Source organism: Mercurialis annua, linkage group LG5, assembly GCF_937616625.2.
Source record: "Mercurialis annua linkage group LG5, ddMerAnnu1.2, whole genome shotgun sequence".
NCBI classification, from domain to species: Eukaryota; Viridiplantae; Streptophyta; class Magnoliopsida; order Malpighiales; family Euphorbiaceae; genus Mercurialis; species Mercurialis annua.
In genome coordinates this window covers 43,992,747-44,005,382 of record NC_065574.1, presented here as the reverse complement: position 1 = coordinate 44,005,382, position 12,636 = coordinate 43,992,747, and the positions used below count along the sequence as shown (strand labels likewise).

At 30.5% G+C, this 12,636-nt stretch overlaps 1 protein-coding gene across 1 annotated transcript; it reads right to left on the bottom strand.

The window, feature by feature from the left end:
* Positions 1-288: 288 nt before the first annotated feature.
* LOC126682553 (protein SIEVE ELEMENT OCCLUSION B-like) lies at positions 289-5,826 on the bottom strand. Its single transcript, XM_050378272.2, has 7 exons — positions 5,475-5,826; positions 5,293-5,394; positions 4,356-4,804; positions 3,530-3,633; positions 3,303-3,445; positions 2,597-3,091; positions 289-1,130 (listed from the first exon to the last, which is right to left on the bottom strand). The coding sequence occupies exons 1-7, from the start codon at positions 5,694-5,696 to the stop codon at positions 492-494; spliced, it is 2,154 nt and encodes a 717-aa protein (XP_050234229.1). The 5' UTR covers positions 5,697-5,826; the 3' UTR covers positions 289-491.
* Positions 5,827-12,636: the final 6,810 nt, after the last annotated feature.

The window sequence follows — 12,636 nt, the reverse complement described above, 5'->3', positions numbered from 1 at the left end:
TTCAATTAGCAATCATGTTCAGTTGTGCAAGAATTCATGAAGTGTTTTTTATTTATTTTTATATATAAATGATGATTATATTAGCACTACCATAAGCCGTGGAAGGCAAAGCGGGACACGAGCACTACAACTTTGAAAAGAAATCTAACAATCGGAATACATCATTACCACTAAAAATGAAACTAGTGACGAAACCAAATTGATCAAACTAAATTAAACAAAATAGATCGACTGAATCAATTAATGTTATTAAACAACTATTTAAGAGCATAAAAGACTCGAGAAAAATATTTCGAAAATGTTTTATTAATAAGCTCAGACTGCATAACACAAGCTCTCATATAATCTTATTTAAGCCTTTCAACCAACTTAAACCCACAAGGCAGCTATTAGCATCATATTAGATAAAATCCATGAACGAAATCAATCAACAACACACACACAAGACAATGACATGATCATCAATTATTAAACGGTACACAACTTTCCTCTTAATATTCAATCTCACCAACATCTTCCTCATGGCAGCATCGAAAAGTAATATATTTCTCCATCCCCCGAAGACACTCGGGGCATTTCAACCGCTCGGGAATCCTACCCGTCATGCTATGAAACTCGAATCGGGAGCAAGGATGAGCAAGGCTATGAAGCTTATCGTGATGATCTTTGAACGACATATCAAATCCTTTAGCACCAATATGTTCCTTCCAGAGATCATATTCTGTCAATGTAGGCAACATGGTACTGCTATGTCCGTTCACAACTACGCTACCACCTCTGCTTAGAACTGCCCATCCGCCTTCTTTGTCGTAGCTAAGTAGTTTCTTGATTTCTTGCATCATCGGGTCGTGTTCGTCGATTTTGCCGAGCTGAATCTTGGAGAATAGCATGCTTTCGAGGCGCGTCCAGAAGAACCAGATCATCGTTGGATCCCAGTAATGGCCGAGTTTTTCGACTGTGATTGTGGCTATGATTCGTTGTATTTTTTCTCTCTTGCTGCTTTTTCCTACGTAAACCAGCTCCAGTGGAATTCGGGCTGCTTGTGCTAGTGCTTTTGCGGTGGTTGTGAACTTTCTTACCCATTCTACATCGTCCCCGCCGTACAAGAAAATGTATTTTCCTTCTTTGATCTAATCATATTTACAAAATTTATGTTTATAATTATACAGTCGGATTAAGTAAAAATGTGCAGAGCAATGTGTATACAAAAATCTAGAATTGTGTTTGCCATCTTTTGCATAGTGCTGTGCTGGAACTATCTCATGAAATTACTAGTATTTGGGTTCAAAATCTTCCACAAATATATTCCAACTAAAAATTATAGTAACAGTTTTGCTCAGTAATTTTATGATTTGTTTTGATTATATTCGAACAATAATTATTTAACATATTTATTTAGTCTTTTAACTTATTCTTATAATAAATTATTAAATTGGGTTATTAGCCAAAATGGTACCCAACCTTTACATCTTGTATCAAAATGGTACCTAACCTTTAATTTGTATCAAAATGGTACCCAACCTTCTAACTTTTGTATCAAAATGGTTTTTTAAACAATTTCCGGTCACTTTTGATGACGTGGCAACCGGAAAACTAGTTTTTTATATTTTTGCCACATCCCATGAAAAATAAGATTTTATATAATTTAAAAAAGGCTTAATCACCAAAAAAAACCCTCACCTTTTAGCCCCTTTTCAAATGCACCCTGACGTTGCAATTTTGTCAGTTGCGCCCTAATTCGCACCTTTGGTTTTCAATTCCACCCTCAAGTACTAAATTGATCTCTTTTTCATTTGAAAAAAGTTAAAATAAGTCATCCATTTTTAACTTTTTATGTGGAAAAGAGTTCAAATGAGTACTTTATAAGGGTTTTTATGAATTTTTCCCGAGTGAAAAAAGTCCAATTTGATTTTGAGGGTGGAATTGAAATCCAAAGGTGCGAATTAGGGTGCAATTGACAAAATTGTAACGTCAGGGTGCAACTGAAAAGGGGCTAAAAGGTGAGGGTTTTTTTTGGTGATTAACCCTTTAAAAAATTAAAATGAACTCTTATTTTACATCAATAAAAAAATTATTTTCCCGGTTCCCACGTCATCAAAAGTTGCTGGAAAATGTTAAAAAAACCATTTTGAAACAAATGTTAGAAGGTTGGGTACCATTTTGATACAAATTAAAGGTTGGGTATCATTTTGATATAAGGTGCGAAGGTTGGGTACCATTTTGGCTAATGACCCTAAATTAGTCTATCATTGAAAGAATTAACCTTTACAAAATTATTAATCTAATTTTATCAAATAAATGTAATTATTTATAACTTTCTGACGTTATTGTAAAATAAATTATGATTTTTTCTCTAAATATTTACTAATTTTTCCTATGAATAATTAAAAATATTAAAAATATCTTTCTTTTATCAATTAGATCAATCATCTTTTTTATTTGTCGTTTGGATATAAATAATAAAAAATAAAAAAAATACTAGACTAAACTAGCACAATTTTTATTATATGTATATCTATTAGGATATATTGCATCAAAATTAATTAAACTTCATTCATTTTTGCGAATAAGATTTGTGTGGTGAAGAAATAGTTACCCAGTCAAGAATAGATGGATCAATGCCATCAACTAGAAGCTCAAGTCTCCAAGTCTCATCTCTCCACAAAGACTCCTCTCTCAAGGTAGTAAAAGGGAAGGCATTGCTTCCCCAAATCCACATCATGTGAAGTGCATTAGGGCAAACCACTTTGCCTTGCGGGTCAAGCACAACCAATATAGGCTTATTCCTCAAGTGCCACACTTCCTTGATGAATCTGATCACCACTTTGTCGATCATTGTCGGGCTGTGCACTGTGTACCATGGCATTGTGGATTGCAAGCTCTCGAACTGCTTTTGCTTCGCATCGTTCCATTGGATTGTCCGATCCACCACTGGGATCCATACCACCTCGTACTGGTGACTCTCCATCCTTGTGGCGTGGATTCTCGACTCGTTGTATATTTGTTCGAGAATGGAAAGCTCGTCGCGGGAAATGTCTAGGCCCGAAATGAATAACAGCACATTCTTCCTCCTTAGCACATCGATGTTAACCTAAACAAGCAAATTTGAGTTAATTTCTAGCTAGTTGTAACAATTGCGCGAACTTGACTATAATACGCGAATGAAATAAGCTTATTTCATTCGCTTATATCATTCAATTGGGTGAATGTGGCTAAAATTAAAGTAAAATCTTTCAAATCAAACTATAATAAAAAAATTTACGAAAGATCTGATTAGAATGGATAAGACTGTAATATCAAACCCTTCTCTTGGTAGAGCCGTCAACGAGGGGCTGGATATCATCCTTGGAATAAATCAAGGCCTTGAGGATCTTCATGTTGTCAATGTGGATAGAATCAAAAAGATTGAGAAGAATTTGATAGGATTCAACACTCCTCTTTTCATCTGCATATCAAATTATAAAAACATCACTAATTAACTTGTATAATTAATGAATTTATGAGGGCCAACAAGCGGTTGATAAGAAACCTATGTGTTGATGGCAAGTTGAAAGCTGCTTCCTTAGATGATCATCTATGTTCTGGAGTTTGTGAGCCAAAGTGGATAACTCCCATGCCTCAGTTGTGGCAAACCTGAAATACATGATTAAATGCAACAGAAATAAGATAGACATAAGTTGGCACAATTTATTTCAGGGGTTATCGTCGTACTCTTCCATTTTTGCAGTTTGGTTACCGAATTTCAAAACATAACAAATTAGTTACCGTACTGTGCTTAAGTGACTGTAACATGTTTTCAATGACAGACGGTTGTGCTTCATTTTCCTATCGCCTTATACTTTTTTATCTTGTCACCATTTACATTTTCTAAAATTTGAAATTTTAGAGTGAAATCGGCTGCCACATAGGCATAAATTAGCCAGATTTAATTGAAAACCCGGATACATGAACTTATCTACCCACAACTATAACCTATTTTGTTAAATATACCATAATCTTTGAAGTTTGCCAATTTGGTCTATCATTTATTTGATTTTTGTTAATATACCCAAAACTCATTTGGACTTTGCCAAATATATACTCAAGGTTTGGGTATATTTGACAAATACCAAATAAATGACAGATCAAATTGGCAAAATTCAAAGATCATGATATATTTGGGAAAAAAGACTATAGCTATATGGGTAGATAAGTTCATTTTGCCTTAATCTTATTGGAATCAAAACAGCATTATCAAGTTCGATAACTAAACTGCAAAAATAGAAAAGTATGGTAACCACAGAATCAATTATAACGCTTTTAATAGAAATTAAAGCACCTAAAAAGTAAAAGAGAAAGCATAAATGTAATCATACTCATGTCCCAATGTGGTGAGACTGGTAATCTGAGTAGCACAGGCCACAATACTCCTGATGGTCCAGTAAACAGCAGTTGGTATGTGAGCAATGGCTGTAGTTAGGGCTTGAGCATCGGCTGAAATATAAGCGGAAGGTAATTCCCGGAGCTCAACGACGCATTTCGTGACATCCATCATGACCCTGATGAGACTGTTAAGTGCATCAAATCTAGGCTTCAGTGGAGCTGTGTGTTCCATGATGGAAGGTAACTGCTTGAGGATGGCCATTGATTTGGCAAGCGGATTGGAGGAGTAAATTTGTACGAGAAGCCAGAATTCTCCGTAGTTTAACGCGAAAGCGGACATGATCAGCATCAACTTAGCATCCCAATTATAGCTTGAAAGCATGCTCAGTAATGACATTGTTGTCGCATGAGGATCAGCTCCACCCAGAGCCTTGTATGAAATCTGCACATTTTCATTATATCAAAGCAATACCAGATTTTAATTTTTTTATTTCAAACTAAAATAAATCATGTTTTTTGAATTAAAATAAATTGATATGACAATTAGAGGCAGCTTAATCTAAGAATATAATGCTATTTAAAACGATACATTAGATGGTGATGGACATGGCAATCAAAGTGACAATATATTATAAGAATATATTCCATTTGGCCACCATATTAGATTAAAAAATATGGGATAAATGGTCTTTAATTTTTTTATTTTTGATTATATAAATGGAAGTTTTGATAACAAACTGAAACATATGATAAAAAAAACTGATAGACACTCAAGTTTTAACCACCATAAGAGGCAGATAATGCTTAACCATTCCTAACATATAATATAAAAAATGTTGATTTTATAAAAAAAATCATGCATCAAAGTTGGCCAACAAATTTGTCTTATTAACATAAAGTTTTAATTAAAAAAGTAGGAATCAATATTACCTCACAAGCAATTCTATCAATAACAAAGGAAAGTGCTTCAAGCATGCTAATAAAGTTGGCTTCACGATTCTTGTCTTCCATTTCGGCATGTGTTTGGGAAGCCTATAATACAATGAACCAAAAACAGAAGAAATTAGAAATCAATGGCAGCAATATGAGTTTCACTAGAGTAATGAATGTACCGTAGTTTCGACGTGGACAATGCCGGCGCGATTGAGGATATCTTCAACGATATGGAGAAGAGGCCTCAAATCAAACTCACGGCCATCAGAGGCATGAGTTGCTTCAATTTGCTTCAACATTGAATTTTCGTCGGAAAGAGCTAACATGTTTCGGTCACTTCTCAACATTTGCTGGCTGCCTCCTGAGAGTGGCACCGCAGTTTTTAGCGACCTCAACGACATGGCTAGCTAATTATTGCGGAAACTTACCGGTACGTAGATGAATATTTTGGATTGTGTGATTGAAATGGGTGATGAGGGTAATGTATTTATAGCTTTGAGAAATGGAGTAAAGGTTGGTTTTATGAATCCACTTCCTTGCTTCCATTGTAATGCAAAATTCCTATCGAAGTCTACAGGATCACCCATAACATAAGGTTAGGTACCTTTATCGGACCGAGGATTTTCAGACCCGAGCGATGTGGATTTTGAATAGAGTAACTCGCTCGTACTTAAACCCAAATAAAACAACTCGCTCTGTGAACATTTATTAAAGGATATCTTTTTACCATTCGAGAGAGAGGAGCGCTTATGTGAAGAATTAAACTCACGAAATTAGTAGACTGATGCAAGAGCTTTAAGCTATATACTTATGTAGCTCATTGATATTTATTTAAAAGATATATGTTCTTACATGCATATGTCAAAATAGTTTAGTAACATATTTTGAGAATTTTATAATAAAAAATTTAACAATATAGAATATCTATATCTATATCTATATCTATACTATATATAAAAGCACGGATGGGGGGGGACAGGCAAATTTACTGAATAATCCTTTTCAGTTTACTACTAAATAAAGGTTTTATAATCATTAACTAATTAGTTATTTAATTAATCACTATTATAATTAAAGTCCTAATTAGAATAGATAGCTAAATTATCTCCAATTAAATCTTTTATATGTAAAAAATAACTAAATTGTCTCCAAATTAGTAGGAATACCTATCTTTTAGTTTGATTGAACTACAAAATTAAAATATTGTATTTGATCAATATATTATTATTTAAATTTCTATCTTATTATTTTTAAAGATATTATTAATAAAATTTAATTAATTATTTAATTATGGTTATTATATTTACTTTTATAAATTTTTTTAACTAATTTAATATTAATTATAAATAAAAAAATTGATATAATTATAATAAATTTACTAATATGTTCATTGAGGAGTTACGTTACGAGCCACGTGCATAGCACGTAATGCAAAACTAGTATATTAAAATAAGTAATAATGTAATAAATTCTTAGAAATTATTTTTGTAAACTTTTTTTGAATTTGTTTTGTGAATCTGTGAATTTTTGGAAATGAAAAAAATTAGATATTAAACTTTTACAGTCAATTTTTTTGACCAAATCAACTAATATAGTTATTTGATTTTTTTTTGAGATTAATATAGTTATTTGATTGATTGTATTTAGGGATGTACATGGTTTGATTTGACTGGTTTATCATTGATATTTTAGTTCAAACCAATTATACTGGTTTGGCAAATTTCCAAACCACACACATTATAAACCAGCAAAATTGGTTTGGTTTGGTTTAATAATTTTTTCTTTGAAACTAATTTAAACCATCATCAAAAAATTATTTATTTATCATCTAAGAAAAAAAATCTAAAAATCTAAAAATATTTATTCATCATAAAAATAAATGTTATATTTATATAAAAAAATTATAATAATGACTAATAAATAAAAAAATATTTTATAAACATTTTATATTATAAGTTTTACATTTTATTAATATAATATTTTAATATTATAGAAATATAATATTTATTGATCGATAATAAATATACAAATAGTTATTTCATTAGATGATATTTAAATATATTATTTTGTCAAGTACAGTTTTAAAAAATAGTGATAGAAATTTTATTTTTAAGTTATAATATTTCTAATTTTAATAAAAATATGTATGTATGTGTATATATTGATTTGGTTTGGTTTATAATTTTTGAAACCGCAAATCAGACCAATAATTTACATTTTTTCTATTTTCCAAAACAAAATCAAACCAACAATCTTAGAAAGTTTTGTGAATCTGTGAATTAAAAATAAAAACTTATCGACATTTTTAAAGTTTTTAAAAACCCTAGTAACCTCATGTTACTTTTAATTAGTAATAATCTTTAACTATAAAGGCTTCTATCGGATAATAGACAATAGAAGTATCCAAACTATTATAAAATAGTATTTTTGTGAATAAATTTTTATTTTTTTATTTTGGTTACTAAACTTTAATTTTTTTTTTATTTGATCACCATATTTTAATTTTTTTCGATTCGGTTATCCAACTTTAACTGTTTGGTGAGTTTTACTTCTTTTTTTTATAATTTGACCAAAAAAACTCATTGTTGACTTTAAGTTTTAAATAAATGACAATTTTTCATGAAATTACAGGTAAAAAATAATTTTCAAGTAATAAAATCTGGCTTCCACATCATTAATTTGGCCTAAAAACTTCTATTAAAATAATTTTACACTTCAGTGATAAAAATGAAAAATAAAAATCAAAATTTGCTTACCAAAATAAAATATAGCGCTAGGATACTCCCAGTGTCTACTGCCTAAATTTTACCACTTATATTTTTCTCTCCAACTCGAATTCAAATTATTTGGTATCAGTTTCCAACTTTAGAAAAGTATGAATAGAATTAAGAGGAATAATTTCACTAATGAATTAAGAAACTGAGTAGAAACAAATAGTAATTCATATAGTTGTTCTTGAATAGGAAATAGACAACAGGGGCGGAGTCAAGGGACCGAGGGTTCCCTTATACTTAAGAATAATTATACAACGCAACGGTTGCGCCACGTCATTCATGCAACAAACCAATGAGGCGTGGCGCAACCGTTGCGTTGTATAATTATTCTTAAGGAGTGTTTATCTCACACAACGGATGTGCCACGTCATTTTTACTTAATGTTTAAAAATGTTATGATTAAAATAATGTATTTTTGATATAGGCACGATATATGGAAATAATTAGTCACCTGACCCGATATGTATTTGATAACTCATTTTTAATTATGCAAACATTTATAACTTTTTGTAAATATAGGTAATAAATCGTTAACGAAATTAATCGTTTGAAAAATAAGATAATAAATCGTTAATATAACTGAAAGTGAGGTAACAAATCGTCTGAAACTGAATATCAGATTATTAACGGAACTAACAGAAGCCTCTAACTGTTGACGGAATTAAAACTGAGGTATCAAATCGTTTAAATTTCAAATAATAGCTACCAAACTGTGAATTGTAACAGATGTAAGGGGACTTAGAGTAACTTGCTCTATATTTTAAATTTTTTATTTTAGTTTACTTAATTGTTTAATAATTTATATATTAATACTTTATAGTAATACGGAAAGGTTTGGTCTAAAAAAAATAGTTCGGCCAAGGAATTGTTTTGCTCTTGAGTAAAAAATATACTTGCATGAACCTATTTCGCCAAATAACAAAACAAAGAATCCGCTAATCTTGTCCGTTGAAAACCATATTGTGTGATTTGCTTCCTTTCTTGATTCCCATGTACACTTGTTAAAATGAAGAAGAATTTGCTTTTTATATTTTATTCTTAAATTCAAACTACAGAAAGAATGAAGTCAGATTTGATTCTTTACATTTTTTTAGGCAAATCTTGAATTAACAGCCAAGCAAATCGATCTTTAACAACAGCTAAAAATTAAAAAAATATGCTTTGTTTCGTTTTCCCCAGCAGCCGTACGTGCATTCTGTAAAATTGCTTTTACTGCTAATCAAGATATATACTTCGTATGACTAATATCTTGCTTTTGAAAGCATACCCACTTCTATGGAACCAAACAGTATGTTTGGATTGAGAATTAAGAGAAACTATCAAATTTAAGAAGAAAATAGTAATTATAAGATGGCTTATTTACTTAAGAAAATCTCACCTTGAAATATTTTTTCGTTTATACCCTGACCTAGGAAAAAGTTCATTTGCACCCTTTTTTTGATTTTTCGTTTTCAGCTGTACCTCAAAATTTTATTTTTTTACAATTTAATTAATTAAAGGATGAAAACATTAAAAATAATTAAATTGAAGGGTTATATCATCTTTTTTATATTTGAAAAAATACAAATAAGTTAAAAAAATTGAAGGATTATTTTAAGCTTTTTTCTAAATAAAAAAAGTTCAATTTAGTGCTTTAGGGTAGAGTTGAAAACGAAAAATCAAAAAAATGATACAAATGAACTTTTTCCTAGGTTATGGTATAAACGTAAAAATATTATAAGGTGGGTTTTTTTTTTTTAAATAATTAGGCCTTATAAAATTAAGATATAGATATCACAAATCTCCTTATATTTCAACCACTATATAGAGTAGTTCTAAATTTTTACACTATTAAAAAATGGATGATAGGCTCAAAAACTACACATCTTTTAGTTTTTTTTCAATAGCACCCTCACCTTATAAACCCGTCAATTGCATTTTATTTTATTTTTTTAACTTTCAATAAAACCCTAAATTCAAAAAATTGGACTATTTTATTATTATAAGAGCATCTCCACTCATGTGCTAAACAACCTCACAATGCTATAATTTAGCATTTAAAATATAAAAAACATCTCCATTGCTATGCTATTTCATGTGCTAAATTTAGCATATGCTAAAATTTGTGCCAAATTTGTTAGGAAGTTTAGCATATGCCAAATTCTAATATATATCCAAATTATTTACAGATTTTCCATTAATAATTATAATCACGTGTGAAATTTATTTACCTGTATATTTTTCTAAAATTTAAGAATTATTTTTCCTATTTTTTTCTCCATTATTCTTTTACAAGTTTTGTGCTGTACGTTCTTCTTCTACCTCTCATTCTATTTTTTCTTCTGAAACATCATAATCCAGCTCTCCCGTTAAAAATTTGTAGAATAAATTTTTCATTGTTGATAAAAAAAAAATGAATTCACCGTGATTGCTCTTTTTTTGACTAAATTTTGGACAAGTTGATTCTTCAAAAAAAAAATTAAAAAAAAGAACCACAATTTGTTTTTATTAATTGATGAAGAGTTAATCATCTATTTAGATTTTAGGGATAATATATTTGATTTTTTGCTTGAACAATTATGATTATTGAATTTAAAATAAAATTAATTATAAAAATATAGATTTAGCATTTCATTTAGCATTTTGCAATGGATCAAAATTTAATAATTTATGCTATATTTAGAATTTTGCTACTTTTTGTGTTAAAAATAGCACAAAATATAGAACATGGAGTGGAGATGCTCTAAGGATGAAAATATTTAAAACAACTAAACTTAAATGCTATATTATACCTTTTTTTATATGGACAAATTTAAAAAAGTCATTTAACTTAAAATACATACAAATAAACCCTCTTCTCCGCCACTTCAAAAAAAAATCGACACTCGTCCTCCATCTTCCCCGAGCCGCTGCTTCTCGTCCTCCATGGGAGGACGAACAGATCTCGTCCTCCATGGGAGGACGAACAGATCTCGTCCTCTCGTAGGATGACGGCGGCGGGTCCGAGAGCGGACATATTTGTATTGAATATATTTTAAATTATTTTTTTATTCTAATTTGTGAAGAAGAGAGTATATTTGTTATATTTATAACATCAAATGTTATTTGAATAGATGATAAATATGAAGGACTTGTTTTGAATTTTATCCATATGAAAAGAGTTTAATTTGATACTTTAGGGTACTATTGAATCATAAAAATATGAAATAGGGTGCAATTGACGGGTTTATAAGGCGAGGGTGCTATCAAAAAAAAGGTGGGTAGTTTTTCAGTCCATTAGCCTTAAAAAAAATTATAGTTTAGAAGAAATTAAAATGTAAATTTAAAATTTATAGATAACTGCATAATATTTAACAAATTAAACATTTACATCAAAAAATTTAGATTTGTAAATATTATTAACAAAAGAACTAAGAGATAATAGAGAATTTTATTGATGTTCAAGAATTGAAATTAACAAAATATAAAGATTAAGTTTCATCAGTTGACAAGCTAGATGGTATTAGCTGGCAAATGAACACACTAAATGCCTGAGCTTCATAAGTCTGAGATGAACTGATCACACACTTATAGGGTGTTGAGATATTTCTTGTCCAGTCAGCAATCCATGTAGCAGCATCAACTTTCAATCAGAACATTGAACCATCAACTACAACTTGAATTCCATCAATTGTAGCTGGAATTATATAGCTGGAATTACATGAACTGATATTGTGTTAAGTTGGAATTCCATAGCTAGAATTCCATGAACTGATACTGTGTTAAACCCCCTCCCCCCCTTTCAAGCTTGAATGTAGATATCATAGATACCAAGATTTAATATTGCAATATGAAAAGATTCAGGAGGTAGAGCTTTTGTGACACAATCAACAAGTTGTTGTTTTTTTGAGGGAACATGCAGCAAGTGAAGTAAGTCTGATTGTAATTTTTCTCGAATGATGTGGCAATTAATCTCAATGTGTTTTGATCTCTCATGAAACACATGATTATGAGCAAGTTAAATAGCAGAGTTACTGTTAAAATACACTAGAACTTGAAATGTGAGAGGATTATGCAAATCAATTAAGATATATGCAATCCACTGAATTTCACAAGTGAGAGTTGTCAAAGCACTATATTCTGCCTCAGAGCTGGATCTAGACATTATGGTCTGTTTTTTAGAACTCCATAAGATGAGAGAGGTGCCTAAAAAGACACAATAACCAAAAATAGACTTTCTAATGTCTGGACAGGTAGCCCAATCTACATCAGCAAAAGCTTTAAGTGACAAGTCTGGGTGAGAAGAGAAAAATCGTCCAGTACCATGAGCTCCTTTAAGATATCTCAAAACTATATGAACAGTAAGAGGATGTGTTTTAGTAGGACAGTCAAGGAATTGAGAAAGCTATTGAACGGTATGAGAGATAAATGGTATGGTTGTACAAAGATATAAAAGTTTGCACATAAGTTTTTTGTATTCTGTGTTATCAGACATCAGCCTCATCTTTGGATAATCTCTTTGAAGCAAGCATGGGGGTTGGTACTTGCTTTGACTGCATGACCCCTATATTTGAGAGTAAATCCAAGGCATATTTACTTTGTGAGAGAT